At 42.1% G+C, this 21,287-nt stretch overlaps 4 protein-coding genes and 1 long non-coding RNA gene across 8 annotated transcripts in view; all 5 read right to left on the bottom strand.

The window, feature by feature from the left end:
* The window catches only part of LOC120867162 (keratin-associated protein 4-11-like), a 1,031-nt gene extending 708 nt beyond the window's left edge, over window positions 1–323 (bottom strand). Inside the window, 2 exon segments of the mRNA XM_040245393.1 lie at window positions 1–9; window positions 11–323. The exon segment at window positions 1–9 is cut by the window's left edge and continues 708 nt beyond it. Of these exon segments, the coding sequence (XP_040101327.1) occupies window positions 1–9; window positions 11–289 (288 nt within the window). The 5' untranslated portion in view covers window positions 290–323.
* A 4,766-nt stretch (window positions 324–5,089) lies between these two features.
* On the bottom strand, window positions 5,090–17,626 carry LOC120867165. Its single transcript, XR_005721816.1, has 2 exons — window positions 17,555–17,626; window positions 5,090–5,424 (listed from the first exon to the last, which is right to left on the bottom strand). It is a non-coding gene; the product is annotated as an uncharacterized LOC120867165 (long non-coding RNA).
* Window positions 5,094–6,164, bottom strand: LOC120867156 (keratin-associated protein 4-9-like). The gene has a single exon (XM_040245381.1). It carries the CDS (start codon window positions 6,143–6,145, stop codon window positions 5,501–5,503), a length of 645 nt encoding a protein of 214 aa, XP_040101315.1. The 5' UTR covers window positions 6,146–6,164; the 3' UTR covers window positions 5,094–5,500.
* On the bottom strand, window positions 12,135–12,986 carry LOC120867163 (keratin-associated protein 4-8-like). Its single transcript, XM_040245395.1, has one exon. The coding sequence runs from the start codon at window positions 12,984–12,986 to the stop codon at window positions 12,519–12,521; it is 468 nt and encodes a 155-aa protein (XP_040101329.1). The 3' UTR covers window positions 12,135–12,518.
* Window positions 17,627–17,630: 4 nt separating the features above from the next.
* Window positions 17,631–18,287, bottom strand: LOC120867155 (keratin-associated protein 4-9-like). Of its 4 annotated transcripts, none has more exons than XM_040245378.1 (2): window positions 18,093–18,287; window positions 17,631–18,035 (listed from the first exon to the last, which is right to left on the bottom strand). In XM_040245378.1, exons 1-2 carry the CDS (start codon window positions 18,285–18,287, stop codon window positions 17,631–17,633), a joined length of 600 nt encoding a protein of 199 aa, XP_040101312.1. The 4 variants fall into 4 exon arrangements, with proteins under 4 accessions (XP_040101312.1, XP_040101313.1, XP_040101314.1 ...); XM_040245379.1 differs by having other exon boundaries at window positions 17,631–18,033; window positions 18,121–18,287; XM_040245380.1 differs by having other exon boundaries at window positions 17,631–18,042; window positions 18,151–18,287.
* Between the last annotated feature and the right edge of the window lie 3,000 nt (window positions 18,288–21,287).

Here is a 21,287-nt window from a genome sequence, read left to right as displayed (position 1 = left end):
GGGGCCTGCAGCAGCTGGAGATGCAGCAGGTTGGCCTGCAGCAGCTGGAACCACAGCTGGAAACAGAGCAGGAGGGGCGGTAGCAGCTAGAGATGCAACAGGTGGGGCGAGGGCAGGTGGGCTGGCAGCAGACGGGGCGGCAGCAGCTGGACACACCACAGCTGGGGCGGCAGCAGGTGGTCCTGCAGCAGGTGGTCTGGCAGCAGCTGGGCCGGTAGCAGGTCTCCTGGCAGAGACTTCGGCCACAGCTCTGGTCAGAGCAGACGGAGCCACAACAGGAGCTGACCATGGTGTCAGGGGGTGGAGGTTCTGGGTGAGTTTCCAGGAAAGTGAGTTTCTTGAGTCTGAGAGTCTCCTTGGCCCACTGCCCCCTTTATATCCTACTGAAAAGCTGTTATCATGACATCATTATTTCCTTGTTATTGTTACCCTTGTTACCCTCCTAGGAAAATTCATCATTTAATTACATAATTGTGTGTTTCTCATTCAGTATTCTAAAATGGAGAAAATAACACTATTCCTCTTCTTAGTATGCTCCTGTGTGTCCAATTAAAAGCCCTGTCCCAGTTCTTCCTTTTGGGTGTCACCTTTGCTCTTGGTGGGTTCAATGTCTTATGAAACATTAGTCATATGACGCTAACTTTTTTTTTTTAATGTACTATTCTCTCCTATCCCTGCTCTTTGGACATCAGAGAGAAAATGTTTCTTATAAGGTTATGTATATTTTGTTGTCAAAGGTGAGGGGAACATGGCTTGTCAGATGAAACACTGAAAAGGAATTAGACAGAAAGATATTTGGAGGGAGGATGTCCCACAAATAATATGGATGAGTATGATCCTATGTGGGCATCTTGGATGATCAGGAAGATAGACCACAAGGAAGTTTCAAATTCTGTGTCTGATTTCACTCCACTGTCTCAAGCACTTAGCAATACTCATAGCTTTTAAATAGAAGCAACACATTTTTGTTTTATGTCTTCCAGGCCAGGCAATCAGAATGGGATGTTGTGATTTATCTTTTAGTGGTCAAACTTGTATACAGGATATTTCATTATAAAAGCATTTGTTGTATATAAACATGTTTGGAGTGATTAAGCCTTCAAAAATATGGATCCAAGACATTCTGTTGGGTAGTAAGAGAACTTGACAGATGACTCCTCATCTGTTTCCTGTAGGTACTTGACTAAGACACATGCATAAGAAACAGATTCAGTCAGTTCAGTTCAGTCGCTCAGTCATGTCCAACTCTTTGCGACCCCATGGACTGCAGCATGCCAGGCCTCCCTGTCCATCACCAACTCCCGGAGCTTACTCAAACTCATGTCCATTGAGTCGGTGATGCCATCCAACCATCTCATCCTCTGTGGTCCCCTTCTCCTCCTGACTTCAATCTTTCCCAGCATCAGGGTCTTTTCAAGTGAGTCAGTTCTTCACATGAGGTGGCCAAAGTATTGGAGTTTCAGCTTCAGCATCAGTGCTTCCAATGAATATTTAGGCCTGATTTCCTTTAGGATGGACTGGTTGGATCTCTTTGCTGTCTAAGGGACTCTCAAGAGTCTTCTTCAACACCACAGTTCAAAAGCATCAATTCTTCAGCACTCAGCAGCTCCAGCAAGACCGTAGGCCCTGGAGCATTTGCTATGTGGTGCTGGGGTGACTGTGAGGAGATACCCCACATCCAAGGGCAGAGAAGCACCTGCAAGATGGTAGCTGACAGTGGAGTGCTGGCTGTATGGCGCTTGAGCAAAGGAGATACCTCATGTCCAAGGGCAAAGCAAAAGTCCCAGCAAGATGGTAGAAGGGGCAAAATTGCATTTAGAATCACAGTCCATACATGCTAGAGACGCTTAGAGGGCTCAAACATACCTTGTGCACACCGGGACCTAAAGACCCCACAGAGACTGAGACAGAACTGTGTCTGAGTGTCTCCTGAGGAGTTACGCTTCAGCAGTGGACTGCTGAAGGGGCTGGAGCTCTGGGTAGAGTAGACCTGGGTATGGCATAAGCCCCCTTGGAGGAAGTCACCATTAACCCCACCACAGAGCCACCAGAACTTACATAAGACTGGGGAAACAGACTCTTGGAGGGCACAAACAAAACCTTGTGTGCACCAGGACCCAGAAGAAACAAGCAGTGACCCTACAAGAGACTGACCCAGACTTGCGTGTGAGTGTCCAAGAGTCTCTGGCGGAGGCGTGGGTTGGCGGTGGCCCGCGGCAGAGTTGGGGACATTGGGTGTAACAGTGTGTGCATGGGACCTTTTGAAGGAGGAAGCCCTTATCTTCATTACCTCCATCATAGTTTGGCCCCAGGTAAATAGCAAAGAGGGAACATAGCCTTGCCCATCAACAGAAAATTGTATGGCCCCACCCATCAGAGCAAGACCCAGTTTTCCCCTCAGTCAGTCTCACCCATCAGCCTCTTATCTCACCCATAAGCCTCTTATCTTTCTCCATCAGAGGGCAGACAGACTGAAAACCAATCACAGAAAACTAACCAGTCTCATCACATGGACCACAGCCTTGTCTAACTCAATCAAACTATGAGGCATGCTGTGTAGGGCCACCCAAGACAGACAGGTAATGGTAGAGAGTTCTGACAAAGCATGGTCCACTGGAGAAGTGAATGGCAAACCACTCAGTATTCTTACCTTGAGAATGAAAACAAACAGTTTCGCAATAGTTAAAAGAAGGGCTTCCCTGATAGCTCAGCTGGGAAAGAATCTGCCTGCAATGTGGGAGACCTGGATTCGATCCCTGGGTTGGGAAGTTCCCCTGGAGAAGGGAATGGCTACCTATTCCAATATTCTGACCTGGAGAATTCCATGGACTATATAGTCCATGGGGTCGCAAAGAGCTGGACACGACTGAATTGACTTTCATTTTCAAAAGAATGACAGTTATTTAAGTCTTTATTTTTTAATTGGAAGATAATTCCTTTACAAGGTTGTGTAGGTTTCTGCAGTACAACAATGTGATTGAGTTATAATTATATATATATGTCCCCTCCCTTTGAGCTGCCCTCCCACCCCAATCCCATCCCACTCCTCTAGGTTGTCATAGAGCACTGAACTGAGCTTCCTATGTTATTTTACATGAAGAACTGATATCAACATATATAGTATGTGTATAAGTTCCATACATTTTCAATAAAAGGTGAGGAATGATGACATTTATCATTTGTACAGTACTCACTATTCATTATGCTAAATTCACTAGGCATTGTGCTGTATTCACTAAGCATTGTGCTAAATATCTTATATTTGTTTTGAATCTTTAATGCAGCATATAATATAGTATGTATTCTTATTACTTCTTTAAGCAATAGGCCAAAGAAGCATAGAAACGTTAAGAGGAAAAAAAGAAAGCTTGTGTGTAAGATTATACAGAAGTTAAGCTGTATTAGGACAACTGAGAAGGGGTGAAAAATAGAGCTTGCAAGCCTTTGCTGAAGCTGCTTCATCTTCCTGGAATGTTGCGTCTTTGTCGTTATCTTTGCAAACTACTATTCCTCTGTCAAAACCCCTGAATGCTTCCTACCAATGATCAACTATCCTGTTCAAATGCAATTTGTCCCTGCATTGTGCTCCAAATTTTGCACTCTCTGTGATGCAGACACCCTGAGGGCATGAACTAGAAAATTTAATTTTGTTACTGGGACAGAGCACATTAGTGACAAATGTTTGTTGAGTGAATGAGGCTTTTGGATAAATTAAGGGTATGTAATGGTCCTTTAAAAAATATGTCTGTTTTGCCTGGTGGAGAAAAATGGGAGAAACACTCCAAACAAAGGGATCATGGTTACACTTGAGGAAAACCACATTTGTTTAAGTGGCAAGCAACGTGTCACCTGATAAAACACATTTGTGGAAGTTCAAATTTGATCCATAGAGTGGAACTTATTTACAGGTAACCATGGATAAAGTTACTGTATTAACACAGAAACATATATGATAGAAAGGAGGTGAGTACAAATGTTGATACTGGTTCTCTTCACTTCCCGAAATCCCAATTTAGCTCTCTTTTGTGAGAAATAACCGCCATCACTGATTTAATGTCAATCAGCTAAAAATATTTGCTGAAGCTCTATTGTCTTTGTTTGAATTGCACCCAAAGTAGATATTGAAACAAAGATGTGAGTGCAAGCAGTTCACCTGGGGGAACGATTCTCAGAAGCACACATGAGGAAGCGGGAAAGGAAGACAGGAAAAAAAAGAAAAAGCCAAAAGTCTGGGTTAATAATTCAGTTGCCACTGTGGGTAACTGAGGAATGAATCTGGGGCCTACCTGAGGCTGGGAGCTATTAGCTGCCATGGTTATATGCCTAGAAAATCCCACAAAATCAACTGAATATTATTGTTAACAGTGAAGCTGGCTATCTTAGAAAACCGATAGATTTCTTATGCATTTTTATATTTCTTCATAAAATATAATGGCAAAAATGAATTCACAGATCTGAGCAATAAATATAAAAAGATATGTAAACAAATCTGTCAAATAGTATACTTATCTGGTATTGGAGGAATATATTAACATTGCCTGAAGGCCAAAAAATAATATTTGAATAAACATGAGAAAAAAATTACAAGTAAAGGTGTTTGTAAATAAAGACATAAATGTGATACAAAAGGATTCAATAAGAATGTATATCCATTTGTAAAAATTGGTTTTGAATGGGATTGGCAAAGACAAATGATGGGCAACTCACTTATGATCACATTCTTTTGTGTTATTCAAATTTTTTTTTTAAAAAGCATGTGTTTGTGTATAAGTGACATAAAATTCTTAGAAAAGAATAAAAGTACTTCAGATAAAATTCACAGTTTGTGAATTGTGCTCAATCTTTCCAAATCTTTTCTCATGTTATTATCTTCATAGATGCTCAGTCACTTCAGTTTCACCTCCTTTCCCCATAAAGACTAGAAAATGACTAATTTATCTATTTTCTAGACATAACTAGGCAGTGATCAATGTCATTTGACCTCTCTTGAAAGTTGATTAATTTGTGCTGTTTGGCAGGTAGAGGAAAAATTCAATTACTTGGATCGAAATGTAAATCCTTTAAAAAAATAAAGAGAGTAACAATCAGATTCAAATTTCAGTGCCAATAGGAGGACGTTTATTTAGGTTCATGGAAATAAAAAGACGTAAGAAAATCTTTACCAAAGAGTACACCAAAAAATCTTCATTGGATTTCCATATCAGAGAGACAGAAATTGGGGGCCCTACAAGTGATAGAGACAAATTCCTTAAGCATGAAACACAGATGTCCTAAAGAAATAGGCACACCTGTTGGGAGAATGTAATTTCCTGGGAGATTCTGAGTGTTCTTATTTGGAAGGGAGGGAGTTTGGAGAGAAGTTAGAACGTGGGCTCAGTATGTCTGGTGTTTGTTTATGAAATTCAAGGACGAGTTCTCTTGAACCTTCCACATTTTAAAAAGAAGTTTGGCAACTGTGGGGAGGGAGGAAATGAGGAAGCAGAATGTTCATAGCAGAGATTCAGCAGCAAGAGGAGGGACAGCACACGGGGCGGGGGCAGGTGGAGATGACACAGGTGGGGCGATAGCAAGTGGTGTGGCAGGAGACCCGGCCGCACACTGGGCGCAGGCAGCAGCTCGGGCGGCAGCAGCTGGAGCCACAGCAAGAGGGGCGGCAGCAGCTGGAGATTCGGGGGCAGCTGGGCTGGCAGCACACAGGCTGGCAGCACCGGGGCCTGCAGTAGCTGGAGATGCAGCAAGTAGGCCTGCAGCAGCTGGACCCACAGCTGGACCCACAGCTGGAGGGGCGGTAGCAGCTAGAGATGCAGCAGGTGGGGCGAGAGCAGGTGGGCTGGCAGCACACAGGCTGGCAGCACTGGGGCCTGCAGCAGCTGGAGATGCAGCAGGTAGGCCTGCAGCAGCTGGAACCACAGCTGGACCCACAGCTGGAGGGGCGGTAGCAGCTAGAGATGCAGCAGGTGGGGCGAGGGCAGGTGGGCTGGCAGCAGACGGGGCGGCAGCAGCTGGACACACCACAGCTGGGGCGGCAGCAGGTGGTCCTGCAGCAGCTGGGCTGGCAGCAGCTGGGCTGGCAGCAGGTCTCCTGGCAGAGACCTCGGCCACAGCTCTGGTCAGAGCAGACGGAGCCGCAACAGGAGCTGACCATGGTGTCAGAGGGTGGAGGTTCTGGGTGAGTTTCCAGGAAAGTGAGTTTCTTGAGTCTGAGAGTCTTCTCGGTCCCCAGCCCCCTTTATACCCTGGTGAAGAGCTGCTATCATGACGTCATTTTTTCCGTGTTGTTTACCCTCTTAGGAAAATTGACATTTAATTGCATAATTGTGTGTTTCTCATGCAGTAGTCCCGGAGAAGGCAGTGGCACCCCACTCCAGTACTCTTGCCTAGAAAATCTCATGGACTGAGGAGCCTGCTGGGCTGCAGTCCATGGGGTTGCTAAGAGTCGGGCACAACTGAGCGACTTCACTTTCACTTTTCACTTTCCTGCATTGGAGAAGGAAATGGCAACCCATTCCAGTGTTCTTGCCTGGAGAATCCCAGGGACTGGGGAGCCTGGTGGGCTACTGTCTACGGGGTCGCACAGAGTTGGACACGACTGAAGCGACTTAGCAGCAGCAGCAGCAGCATGCAGTAGTCCAAAATGAGGAAAACAATACCTTTCCTTTTCCTGATAAGTGCCTGTGTGTCCAATTGAAAGCCCTGTCCCAGTTCTTCCTTTTGGGTATCACCTTTTCCACTGGTTGGTTCAATATCCTATACAGCTTTTATCATCTGAATCTAGCATCTTTTTTTTGAATGTGATATCTCTCCTATCACTGCTCTCTGAACTTCAGAGAGAAAAGTTTCTTATACAGCTCATGTATATTTTGTAGTCAAGGGTGAGGGGAACAAGTGCTGGTCAGGTGAAACACTGGAAAGGAATTAGAAAGAAAGATGTTTGGGGTGAATGTCCCACAAATAATGTGGATGAATGTGATCCTAAGTGGGCGTCTTGGATGGTCAGGAAGATAGGTGGACTACAAGGAATCTTCAAATTCTGTGTCTGATTTCACTCCGCTGTCTCAAGCACTTAGCCGTACTCACAGCTTTCAAATAGAAGAAACACATTTTTGTTGTATGTCTCCCAGGCTAGGCAATCAGAATGGGATGTTTTGATTTATCTTTAAGTGGTCAAACTTGTATACGGGATATTTCATTATAAAAGCACTTGTTGTATATAAACATGTTTGGAATGATTAAGCCTTCAAAAATATGGATCCAAGAAGTCTGTTGGGTAGTAAGAGAACTTGACAGATGACTCCTCATCCTTTTCCTATAGATACTTGAATGAGACACATGTATATGAAATAGCACGGCAATAGCTGAAAAAAGGGCTTCCCGGGTAAGTCAGCTGGTAAAGAATTGGCCTGCAGTGTGGGAGATTTTGGTTTGATCGCTGGGTTGGGAAGATCCCCTGGAGAAGGGAATGGCTACCAATTCCAGTATTCTGACCTGGAAAATTCCATGGACTGTATAGTCTATGGGGTCACAAAGAGCTGGACATGACTGAGCGACTTTCATTTTCAAAAGAATGACAGTTATTTTTTTAAGTCTTTATTTTTTAATTGGAGGATAATTCCTTTACAAGGTTGTGCAGCTTTCTGCAGTACAACAATGTGATTCAGCCATAAGTATATGTCCCCTCCCTCTGATCCGCCCTCCCAACCGAATCCCATCCCACCCCTCTAGGTTCTCACAGAGCACCGGACTGAGCTTCCTATGTTATTTTTAAATGAAGAACTAAAATCAACATACATCCATACATCTTCAAAAAAAGGTGAGGAATAATGATATTTATCATTTGTAGAGTATTTACTATGCTTTATGTGGAGAAGGTGATAGCACCCCACTCCATTACTCTTGCCTGAAAAATCCCATGGAGGGAGGAGCCTGGTGGGCTGCAGTCCATGGGGTTGCAAAGAGTCGGACACGACTGAGCGACTTCACTTTCACTTTTTACTTTCACGCATTGGAGAAGGAAATGGCAACCCATTCCAGTGTTCTTGCCTGGAGAATCCCAGGGATGGCGGAGACTGGTGGGCTGCCATCTATGGGGTTGCACAGAGTTGGACACGACTGAAACGACTTAGCAGCAGCAGCAGCAGCATGCTAAATTTACCAGGCATTGTGCTGAGTTCACTGAGCATTGCACTGAATATCTTATATTTGTTTTGAATCTTTAATGCAAAATATAATATAGTGTTTATTCTTACTACTTCTTTAAGCAATAGGCTAAAGAAGCATAGAAATGTTAAGTGGAAAAAATAATGTGTAAGATTAAACAGAAGTTAAGCTGTTTAGGACAGCTGAGGAAGAGGTCAAAAATAAAGCTTGCAAGCATTTGCTGAAGCCATGTCATCTTCCTGGAATGTTTCATCTTTGTCATTATCTTTGCAAACTCCTATTTCTCTCTCAAAACCCCAGGTTTACCCTACTTGCTTCCTCCCAGTGATTAACTACCCTGTTCAAATACAGTTTGTCCCTGCATTGTGCTCTGTTTTTGGCACTCTCTGCTGTACCACAGTCACTTTCTGTCATTCCACTATTGTTATGCAGACACCCTGAAGGCATGAACTATAACATTTGTTTTTGCTACTGGGACAGAGCACATTAGTGACAAATATTTGTCGAGTAAATGAAGGCTTTTGGATGACTTATGGGTATATAATGGTCCTTTAAAAAGTATGTCTTTTTTGCCTGGTAGAGAAAAGTGGGAGAAACATTCCAATCAATGGGATCATGGTTACACCTGAGGAAAACCACATTTGTTTATGTGGCAAGCTACATGTCACCTGATAAAACAGATTTGTGGAAGTTCAACTTTGATCCATAGAACCATACATACTTATAGGACACCATGGATACATATACTGTATTAACAAAGAAACTTATGTGATAGAAAGGAGGAGAACACAAGTGTTGACACTGGTTCTCTTCACTTGCAGACATCCCAATTCAGCTCTCTTTTGGGAGAAGTAACCACCACCACTGGTTTAATATCAATCAACAAAACATATTTGCTGAACATCTATTGTCTTTGTTTCAATTGCACCCAAAATAGATATTGAAACATAAATGTGAGTGCAAGTAGTTCACTTGGCGGAGGAGGGTTGGGGGGTCGTGGGGGGACAGTGGATTCTGGGACGTACACGTGAGGAAATGAGAAAGCAAGGCGGGAGAAAGAAAAACCCATAAGTCTGGGCTGCCACTGTGGGTAACTGAGAAATGAATCCGGGGACATACCTGAGGCTGGGGGCTATTCCCTACCATGATTATACATCTAGAAAATCCCAAAGAATCACCTGAATATTCTTGTTAACAGTGAAGTTGACTGGCTTAGAACACTGATAGATTTCTTATACACTTAGCAATATTTCTTCATAAGTCTAATGGGAAACATGTATTCACAGTTCTCAGCATAAATATAAAAATATGTAAACAAATCTGTCAAATAATATACTTACCAGGTATTGGAGGAATGTACTAGCGTTGCCTGAAGGCCAAAAAATAATATTTGAATAAACATCAGAACAAAAAAATGTACAAATAAAGCTGGGTTTCTGAATAAAGACATAATGTCACACAAAAGGATTCAATAAGAATTGGTTTTGAATGGGATTGGCAAAGACAAATGATGGGCAACTTGTCGGGAGCCAGCGTGAGGAGTCCCACCCATGACAAGGTCATGCAGAAGGAAGCCTGACAAAACGCAAGGACGTGTTCGGTTTCAGGGATTCCCCCTGGAAATTCCTGAGGATCCACCCCCCAAGACCAAAATCTGCCTGCTTTACTATGTTATGCTTTCCACCTACTCTTCTGTCATTAACAGGGGATTGTCCCCCCACCACCTTTTTCTGGAAAAAATTAGAGCTTTTAGATAATTAATCTCCTGGGCATAATACGAGTGTTTCAATCCAAAAACCCCTCTGATGGCTTTCTAGCCTGCCTGCAGGCTGCACATGTGATTGTTTGAGGCCTCCTAACTGTGGGGGACACAGGAAGCTTAAAACATCCTAGGAATGTCGAGGCTTCCGAGGAGTCAAAATCATTAGAATAGGACCAATTAAAGGTTTCATTTGTTGAGCCAATACTTGCTGCCAAATTCTTATATCTTTTACTTTTAGGTATAGTTGGTATATAGAAAAACAGGTAGTAGACCTGGTATTAGCAACACTAGATCTTTGAGTTAAGTACTTTCTTTGTTATAACCCACTGCACCTTTGTTCTATAGGAATGTAACTTTTTTGTACTTTGAGGGTGATGTAGAGTAAAGAGGAAACACTTCTAGGGAAAAGAGGTTTTCTGGACAATTATCCAGGAAGAGAGCCATAAACATGTTAACAAGCCTCTGGGCCAGAAGATAATGGAAACCACCTGGGATCTTTTGTATATGGGAGGGTATGCAAAAAGAAAGTCTTGTTTGTCTTAATGAGGGTCAGGACTGCTGCCCCAGCATAACTCTATTTCTTTATGTACAACTTGGGGTATATAAGCTGATTTTGAAAAATGAAGTTTTTGGAGTCTTGCACCGATGCTGGGCTTCCCCATGTCGTTCTTTTCTTTTTCTGGCTGAATTCCCACCTGGAGCAGGGAGGCTCATCATGTCTACTTATTTGTCCCGGCTTCTAAGATCCGTAAGAGAGAGACAGCCCAAGGCGGGGCACTCTCCGATATTCAAACAGATGCCGGTGGCCCTACGTAGATGGTGCAAACCTCTTGTCTCGAGGTTTTCTTCCTAATCTATTTTCTTCCTAATCTAATCTTATATCTAAACAAATAAGTTTTCCTCGCCGACGCCGTCCACCCTTCAAATTCCCTGGATCCACCGGGGCTGGACCCCGGCAGCAACTATTTTGATCATTCTTTCGTGTTATTCAAAAGTTTTGAAAAAGCATGTGTGTGTATAAGTTACATAAATTCCTTAGAAAATAATAAAAGTACTTTAGATAAAATTCACAGTTCTGTCTACGGATTCATTTCCATAAGTTTTCTTGGATTATGATTAAGCTTCTACTTACTATACACTAAAATATGAAAACTACACTTCAGGCAGTCTTTCGAGCTCTCAGATTAACTGTTGTTAATTACAAATTGCTTTTCAGGACTGTTTGAGTTCCCTAGGAAGCAGACACAGAGGTGAAAATTAGCAAACAGGGTATTTATCGAGAAGTGCTCTTGGGACTAGAACTTCTAGGAGGAAAGAGAAGGGAAGTGAGCAGAAGTGGACAGTTGGAGAAATCAAGCTGGGATAGAGACTCAGTGGACATCTAAGCATGGCATTGGAAAGTCCCTTTTTTTGTCTTGGACATAAAGTCGCAGTCTCCAGGAATACCTAGGAACTGTCACCAAGTCTGTTTCATTGCTTTATACCACCTGCCTGGCACTGAAGGTAGCCCTACTATAAGTCAGAATAAACTGAATATTCTGAATAGTAATAATAATAATAATAAACCAAATCTACTGGAGCCCTGGCTACCAGAATAAAGCAGAATTCCACTGTATACCTGTAGGAGCTTCCATGTTGGCTCAGAAGGTAAAGAATCTGCCCTCAATGCAAGGGACATGGGTTTGATCCCTGGGGCAGAAAGATCCCCTGGAGAATGGAATGGCAACCCACTCCAGTGTTCTTGTCTGCAGAATTCTGTGGACAGAGGAACCTGCTGGGCTACAGTCCATGGGGTCGCATAGAGTTAGAGCCAGCTGAGTGATTAACATTTTTACTGTGTATGTGGACGAAGGTATCATTGTATGTGACCCAAAGTAGAAAATACATAGACTTTACTAAACTATCTATCCACTGCCTTATAGGTGAAAAAACCTTGAAAGCTGGTGTTGTTAAAAATCATGAATTGTGTTCAATCTTTCTAAATCTTTTCTCATATTATTATATTCACAGATGCTCTATCACTTCAGTTTCGCCCCTTTCCCCCATAAAGACTAGAAAATGATTAATGTATCTATATTCTAGACATAACTAGTAGTGATCAGTGTCATTTGACCTCTCTTGAAGGTTTGTGCTGTTTGGCAGGTGCAGGCAACATTCAATTACTTTGGATTGAAATGTAAACACTTTTTAAAAAAAGAGAGTAACAATCAGATTCAAATTTCAGTGCCAATAGGGGGACCTTTATTTAGGTTCATGGAAATAACAAAACATAAGAAAATCTTTACCAAAGAGTACACCAAAAAATCTTCGTTGTATTTCCATATCAGAGATAAAAATCGGTGGACCCACAAGTGATGGAGACAAATTCCTTAAGCATGATTAAGAGATGTCCTGAAGAAAAAGGGAGGCGTGTTTAGAACTTGTAATTTCCTGGAAGATTCTGAGTAATCTCATTTGTATGGGAGGGACTTTGGAGAGAAGATAGAACGTGGGCTCAGTATGTCTGGTGTTTGCTTATCAATTCAAGGGACCAGTTCTCTCGAACCCTCCGCATTTGGGGAAGGAGGAAATGAGGAAGCAGTATGTTCAAAGCAGAGATTCAGCAGCAAGAGGAGGGACAGCACACGGGGCGGGGGCAGGTGGAGATGACACAGGAGGGGCGATAGCAAGTGGTGTGGCAGGAGACCCGGCCACACACTGGGCGCAGGCAGCAGCTCGGGCGGCAGCAGCTGGAGCCACAGCAAGAGGGGCGGCAGCAGATGGAGATGCGGGGGCAGCTGGGCTGGCAGCACACAGGCTGGCAGCACTGGGGCCTGCAGCAGCTGGAGATGCAGCAGGTAGGCCTGCAGCAGCTGGACCCACAGCTGGACCCACAGCAGGAGGGGCGGTAGCAGCTAGAGATGCAGTAGGTGGGGCGAGGGCAGGTGGGCTGGCAGCAGCTGGACACACCACAGCTGGGGCGGCAGCAGGTGGTCTGGCAGCAGCTGGGCCGGCAGCAGGTCTCCTGGCAGAGACTTTGGCCACAGCTCTGGTCAGAGCAGACGGAGCTGCAACAGGAGCTGACCATGGTGTCAGAGGGTGGAGGTTCTGGGTGAGTTTCCAGGAAAGTGAGCTTCTTGAGTCTGAGTCTCCTCGGCCCACAGCCCCCTTTATACCCTGCTGAAGAGCTGCTATCTTGCCATCATTATTTCCTTGTTATTGTTTACCCTCTTAGGAAAATTGATCATTTGATTACATAATTTGTGTTTATCGTGCAGTATTCCAATTTGGAGAAAATAACAGTTTTCCTTTTTCTGATATGTTCGTGTGTGTCCAATATAAAGATCTTTCCCAATACTTCCTTAGTGGGTGTCAATTTTGCTCCTGGTGTGTTCAATGTCTTAACAAAGCATTAGTCATGTGGCTCTGAAAATTTTTTTGAGTGCGATATTTTCTCCTATCACTGCTGTCTGAACATCAGAGAGAAAAAGTTTCTTATACGGCTCATGTATATTTTATTGTCAAGGGTGCGGGGAAAATGTGCTGATAAGGTGAAGCACTGGAAAGGAAATACAAAGAAAGATGTTTGTGGGGAGCTTGTCTGGTAAATAATATGGATGATTGTGATACTCTGTAGGCATTTTGATGGTCAAGAAGATAGTTAGACCACAACAAAGTTTCAAATTGTGTGTCTGTTTGGGCTCTACTGTGTTAGAAGCATTCTCTAAGTGTTAGAAGCACTTAGCTATAGTCTCAGCTTTTAAGTAGAAGAAACACATTTTTAAGGTGTCTCCCAAGCTTGGCAACATGAATGGGATGTTTTGATTTATCTTTAATTTGTCAAACTTGTACACAGGATATTTCATTACAAAAGCATTCATTATATATAAACATGTTTGGAATTATTAAGTCTTCAAAAATATGGATCCAAGACATTCTGTTGGGTAGTAAGAGAACTTAACAGATAACTCCTCATCTTTTTCCTGTAGATACTTGAATGAGACACATGCATAAGAAACAGTTTGGCAAGAGCTAAAAGAAGGGCTTCCCCGATAGCTCAGCTGGTAAAGAATCTGCCTACAATGTCAGAGACCTGGGTTCGATCCTGGCTTGGGAAGATCCCCTGAAGAAGGAGGAGCTACCTATTGCAGTATTCTGATGTAGAGAATTCCATGTCCACGGGGTTGCAAAGAGCTGGACACGACTGAGTGACTTTAATTTTCAAAAGAATGACAGTTATTATTTAAGTCTCTTTTTTAAATTGGAGGATAATTCTCTTACAAGGTTTTGTAGCTTTCTGCAGTACAACAACATGATTCAGCCATAAGTAAATATATGCCCCCCACTCTGATCTGCCCTCCACCCCAGGTGCATCCCACCCCTTAGGTTGTCATAGAGCGCCAGACTGAGCTTCCTATGTTATTTTGACTGAAGAACTAAAATCAACATATATAGTATGGAATATGTTCCATACATCTTCAATAAAATCTGAGGAATAATGATATTTATCATTTGTATTTACTATGCATTATGCTAAATTCGCTAGGCATTATGCTGAGTTCACTAAGTATTGTGCTGAATATCTTATATTTGTTTTGAATCTTTAATACAGCATATAATACAGTGTATATTCTTAATACTTCTTTAAGCAATAGGCCAAAGAAGCATAGAACTGTTGAGAAAAATAAAAACCACAAAACTTGTGTAAGATTAAACAGAAGTTAAGCTGTTTTAGGACAGCTGAGGAAGAGGTAGAGAATAGAGCTTGCAAGCCTTTGCTGAAGCTGTTCCATCTTCCTGGAATGTTTCATCTTTGTCATTATCTTTGCAAACTATATTCCTCTATCAATACCGCAGGTTTCCCCTTGATGCTTCCTCCCAATGATTAACTACCCTGTTCAAATACAATTTGTCCCTGCATTGCGCTCTGAATTTTGCACTCTCTGCTGAACCACAGTTACGTTGTATCATTTCAGTTCTGTGATGCAGACACCGTGAAGGCATGAACTATAAAATTTAATTGTGTTACTGAGACAGAGCACATTAGTGACAAATATTTGTCGAGTAAATGAAGGCTCTTGGATGACGTATGGGTATGTAATGGTCCTTTAAAAAATATGTCTGTTTTGCCTGGTCGAGAAAAGTGGAAGAAACATTCCAAACAAAGGGATCATGGTTACATTTGACGAAAACCACATTTGTTTGTTTATGTGGCAAGCAACGTGTCACCTGATAAAACACATTTGTGGAAGTTCAAATTTGATCCATAGAGTGGAACTTATCTGTAGGACACCATGGATACATATACTGTATTAACACAGAAACAGATATGGTAGAAAGGAGGTGAACACATATGTTGACATTGGTTCTCTTCACTTGCAGACATCCCAATTTAGCCCTCTTTTGTGAGAAGTAACCACCATCACTGGTTTAATATCAATCAACTAAAAATATTAGCTGAACATCTATTGTCGTTGTTTGAATTGCACCCAAAGTAGTTACTGAGACAAAGATGTGAGTGTAAGTAGTTCACTTGGGGGTTGGGGGGAATTCTGGGAAGTACACATGAGGAAGTGGGAAAGCAAGGCAAGGACGAAAGAAAACCCCTAAGTCTGACTTAATAATACAATTATCACCTGGGGAACTGGCGAATGAATATGGGCCATACCTGAGGCTGGGGCTAGTCTCAGCCATGATTATATGTCTAGAAAATCCCAAGAATCCCCTGAATATTACTGTTAACAGTGAAGTTGGCTGACTTCGAACACTGATAGAGTTGTAAGATTTCTTCATAAAAACTGATGGGAAACATGTGTTCACAGTTCTCAACAATAAATATAAAAAATATGTAAACAAATCTGTCAAATAATATACTTACCAAGTATTGGAGGAATGTATTAACATTGCCTGAAGGCCAAAAAATAATATTTGAATAAACATCAGAACAAAAAAATGTACAACTAAAGCTGGGTTTGTGAATAAAGACATAAATGTGATACAGATGCACTCAATAAGAATGTATCTCTCTTTGTATAAATAGATTCTCAATGGGATTGGGAAAGACTAATAATAGGAAACTCACTTCTGAACACATACTTTTGCATTATTTAAATTTTTAAATAAAGCAGATATTGATGTATAAGTGACATAAAATCCTTAGGAAAGAATAAATGTACTTTAGATAAAATTTACAGTTCTCTTTACATATACATTTGCATAAGTTTTCTACATTTATGTTTAAGCTCCTACTTATATATGCTAAAGATGAAAATTACATTTCAGTCAGTCTTTCCAGCCTTCAAATTAACTGTCGTGAATTACAAATTGCTTTTGGGGACTGTATGAGTACCCTAGGAAGAAGACTCAAAGATGAAAATTTGCAAACAGGATGTTTATCGAGAAGTACTCTTGGAATTAGTACTTCTAGAAGGAAAGGGAAGGGAAGTGAGCAGAAGTGGACAGCTGGAGAAATCAAGCTGGGATAGTTTCAGTGGACATCTAAGCATGGCGCTGGAAAGGTCCCTTTTTGTCTTGAACATAAAATCACAGTCTCCAGGAATACCTAGGAATTGTCACCAGGTCTGTTTCATTCATTTATATCACCTGCCTGGCACAGAAGGTAGCCCCTCTATAAGGCAGAATAAACTGAATATTCTGAATAGTAATAATAATAATAAACCAAGTATCTACCAGAATAAAGCAGAACTCCACTGTATATGTAGGGGCTTCCACAGTGGCTCAGAAGATAAAGAATCTGCCTGCAATGCAGGAGGCCTGGGTTTGATCCTTGGGGCAGAAAGATCCCCCAGAGAATGGAATGGCAACCCACTCCAGTATTCTTGCCTGCAGAATTAGGTGGACAGAGCAATCTGGTGGGCTACAATCCATGGGGTCACAAAGAGATGGACACAGCTGAGTGAGAAACATTTTCACTGTGTATGTGGATGAAGGACTCAATGCATGTGACCCTAAGTAGAAAATACACAGACTTTACTAAACTATCTATGCACTGCTTTTATAGGTGAAAAGAACCCTGATTGCTGGTGCTGTTTAAAATCATGAATTGTGTTAATCTTTTCAAAACTTTCCTCCTGTTATTGTAGTCACGATGCTCTATCGCTTCAGTTTCACCCCTTTCCCCAATAAAGACTAGAAAATGATTAATTTATATATTTTCTAAACATAACTAGGAAGTGATCAATGTCTTTGACCTCTCTTGAAGGCGGATTAATGTGTGTTGTTTGGAAGGTGCAGGCAAAATACAATTACTTTGAATCAAAATGTAAATCTTTACAAAAAATGAGAGTAATAATCAGATTCAATTCTCAGTACTGGTAGGAGGAGGTTTATTTTGGTTCATGGAAATAAGAAGACATAAGAAAATCTTTAACAAAGAGTACTCAAAAAGTCTTCATTGGAATTCTATGTCAGAAAGATAAAAATCAGTGGCCCCAGAAGTAATGGAGACAAATTCCTCAAGTATGAAAAATAGATGTGCTGAAGAAAAAGGGAGGAGTGTTTGTGATATTGTAATTTCCTATGACATTATTCTGAGTGATCTCATTTAGAAGGGAGGGAGTTTGGACAGAAGTTAGAACGTGGGCTCGGTATGTCTGGTGTTTGCTTATGAAGTTCCATGGATCATTTCTTTTGAACTCTCCACATGTTAAAAATAATCTCTGCAATTGTGGGGAGGGAGGAAATGAGGAAGCAGAATGTTCAAGGCAGAGATTCAGCAGCAAGAGGAGGGACAGCACACGGGGCGGGGGCAGGTGGAGATGACACAGGAGGGGCGATAGCAAGTAGTGTGGCAGGAGACCCGGCCACACACTGGGCGCAGGCAGCAGCTTGGGCGGCAGCAGCTGGAGCCACAGCAAGAGGGGCGGCAGCAGCTGGAGATGCGGGGGCAGCTGGGCTGGCAGCACACAGGCTGGCAGCACTGGGGCCTGCAGCAGCTGGAGATGCAGCAGGTAGGCCTGCAGCAGCTGGACCCACAGCTGGACCCACAGCTGGACCCACAGCAGGAGGGGCGGTAGCAGCTAGAGATGCAGCAGGTGGGGCGAGAGCAGATGGGCTGGCAGCACACAGGCTGGCAGCACCGGGGCCTGCAGCAGCTGGAGATGCAGCAAGTAGGCCTGTAGCAGCTGGACCCACAGCTGGAAACAGAGCAGGAGGGGCGGTAGCAGCTAGAGATGCAGCAGGTGGGGCGAGGGCAGGTGGGCTGGCAGCAGACGGGGCGGCAGCAGCTGGACACACCACAGCTGGGGCGGCAGCAGGTGGTCCTGCAGCAGGTGGTCTGGCAGCAGCTGGGCCGGCAGCAGGTCTCCTGGCAGAGACCTCGGCCACAGCTCTGGTCAGAGCAGACAGAGCCGCAACAGGAGCTGACCATGGTTTCAGGGGGTGGAGGTTCTGGGTGAGTTTTAGGAAAGTGAGTTTCTTGAGTCTGAGAGTCTTCTCAGCCCATAGCCCCCTTTATACCCTGGTGAAGAGCTGCTATCATGACATCATTATTTCCTTGTTATTGTTTACCCTCCTAGGAAAATTGATCATTTAATTACATAATTGTCTGTTTACCGTTCAGTATTTGAACGTGGAGAAAATAGTTCTTTTCCTTTTCCTGGTATGCTCCTGTGTCCAAGCCCTATCTCACTTCTTCCGTAGTGGTCGTCACTGTTGCTCCTGGTGGGTTCAATGTCTTACAAAGCATTAGTTGTATGACTCTAACACTTTTTTTTAGAATGTGACATTCTCTCCTGTCACCGCTCTCTGAACTTCAGAGACAAAAAGTTTCTTATACGGCTCATGTATATTTTGTTGTCAAGGGCAAGGGGAAAAAGTGCTGGTCAGGTGAAACACTGGAAATGAATTAGAAAGAAAGATGTTTGGGGGGATGATGTCCCACAAATAATATGGATGATTGATATCCTATGTGGGCATCTTGGATGGTCAGGAAGATAGTTAGACCACAAGGAAGTTTCAAATTCTGTGTCTGATTTCATTCCACTGTATCAAGCACTTAGCAATACTCATAACTTTTACATAGCAGAAAAATAATTTTGCTATATGTCTCCCAGGCTAGGCAACAAGAATGGGATATTTTGATTTATCTTTTAGTTGTCAAACTTATACACAGGATATTTCATTACAAAAGCATTCAGTAATTACAAACATGTTTGGAGTTATTAAGCCTTCAATTCTGAGCCAACAGGGATCCAAGATATTCTGTTGGGTAGTAAGAAAACTTGACAGATAATTCCTCATCTTTTTCCTGTAGATACTTGAATGAAACACATGCATAAGAAACAGTCTGGCAATAGCTGAAAGAAGGGCTTCCCTGATAGCTCAGCTGGAAAGGAATCCTCCTGCAATGTGGGAGACCTGGGTTTGATCTCTGGGTTGGGAAGATCCCCTGGAGAAGGGAATGACTACCCATTCCAGTATTCTGACCTGGAGAATTCTATGGACCATATAGTCAATGGGGTCACAAAGAGCTAGACACGACTGAGTGACTTTCATTTTCAAAAGAATGACAGTTATTTTTTTAAGTCTTTATTTTTTAATTGGAGGATAATTCCTTTAAAAGGTTGTGTAGCTTTCTGCAGTACAAAAATGTGATTCAGCCATAAGTACATATATGTCCCCTCCCTCTGATCCACCCTGCCAACCCAATCCCATCCCACCCCTCTATGTTTTCATAGAGCACTGGACTGAGCTTCCTATGTTTTTTTTAACTGAAGAACTGAAATCAACATATACAGTATGTGGACAAGTTCCATACATCTTCAATAAAAGTGAGGGATAATGATATTTATCATTTGTAGAGCATTTACTGTGCATTATGCTAAATTCACTAGGCACTATGTGAGTTCACTAAGCATTGTGCTGAATATCTTATATTTGTTTTGAATCTTTAGTACAGCATATAATATAGTGCGTATTCTTACTAGTTCTTTAAGCAGTAGGGAAAGAAGCATAGAAGTGTTAAGAGGAAAAAGAAAAAAGACTTGTGTAAGATTAAACAGAAGTTAAGTTGTTTTAGGACAGCTGAGGAAGAAGTGGAAAATAAAGCTTGCGAGCCTTTGCTGAAGCTTTTTCATCTTCCTGGAACGTTTCATCATTGTTGTTATCTCTGTAAACTCCTATTCCTCTGTCAATACCTCGGATTTCCCATGAATGCTTCCCCTCAGTGAGTAACTGCCCCATTCAAATACAATTTGTCCCTGCATTGTGCTCTGAATTTTGCACTCTCTGCTGAACCACAGTTACTATCTGTCATTCCACTTCTGCGATGCAGACCCCGTGAAGCATGAACTATAAAATTTGACTTTGTTACTGAGACAGAGCACATTAGTGACAAATATTTGTCGAGTGAATGAAGGCTTTTGGATGACTTACGGGTATGTAATGGTCCTTTAAAAAAATAGTCTGTTTTGCCTGGTGGAAAAAAGTGGGAGAAACATTCCAAACAAAGGGATCATGGTTACACTTGAGGAAAACCACATTTGCTCATGTGGCAAGCAACGTGTCACCTGATAAAACACATTTATGGAAGTTCAAATTCGATCCATAAAATGGAATTTACTTATAGGACACCATGGACACATTTGTTGTATAAACACAGAAACAGATATGATAGAAAAGAGGTGAACACAAGTATTGACACTGGTTCTCTTCATTTCCAGACATCCCAAGTTAGCCCTCTTTTGTGAGAAGTAACCACCATCACTGGTTTACTGTTTTGGTTTTTTTTTAATTTATTTATTTATTTTTAATTTTTACTTTACAATTCTGTATTGGTTTTGGTTTACTGTTAATCAGCTAAAAATATTGGCTGAACATCCATTGTCTTTGTTTGAATTTCACCCAAAGTAGATACTGAGACAAAGATGTGAGTGCAAATAGTTCACTTTGCGGGGAGGTATTCTGGGAAGTACACATGAGGAAGTTGGAAAACAAGGCAGCAATGAAGAAAAAACCTCAAGTCTGAGTTAATTATGCGGTTACCAGTTACCACCAGAGTAACTGAGGAATAAATATGGGGACATACTGAGGCTGGAGGATATTAGCTGCCATGACTATATGTCTAGAAAATCCCACAGAATCAACTGAATATTATTGTTAACGGTGAAGTTGGCTGGCTTAGAAAACTGATGGATTTCCTGTGCACTTAGCAATATTTCTTCATAAAATGTAATGGGAAACATGTATTCACAGTCCTTAATAAGAAATATAAAAAATACATAAACAAATCTGTCAAATAATATACTTACCTGCTATTGGAGAAATGCATTAACGTTGCCTGAATGCCAAAAGTTATTATTTGAATAAACATCAGAACAAAATAATATTCAACTGGGTTAATGAATATTCAGCTGGGTTAATGAATAAA

Source organism: Oryx dammah, unplaced genomic scaffold, assembly GCF_014754425.2.
Source record: "Oryx dammah isolate SB20612 unplaced genomic scaffold, SCBI_Odam_1.1 HiC_scaffold_8, whole genome shotgun sequence".
In the NCBI taxonomy this organism is placed as follows: Eukaryota; Metazoa; Chordata; class Mammalia; order Artiodactyla; family Bovidae; genus Oryx; species Oryx dammah.
Note: the sequence above shows the minus strand (reverse complement) of the source record. Positions and strands in the feature narration are given on the sequence as shown.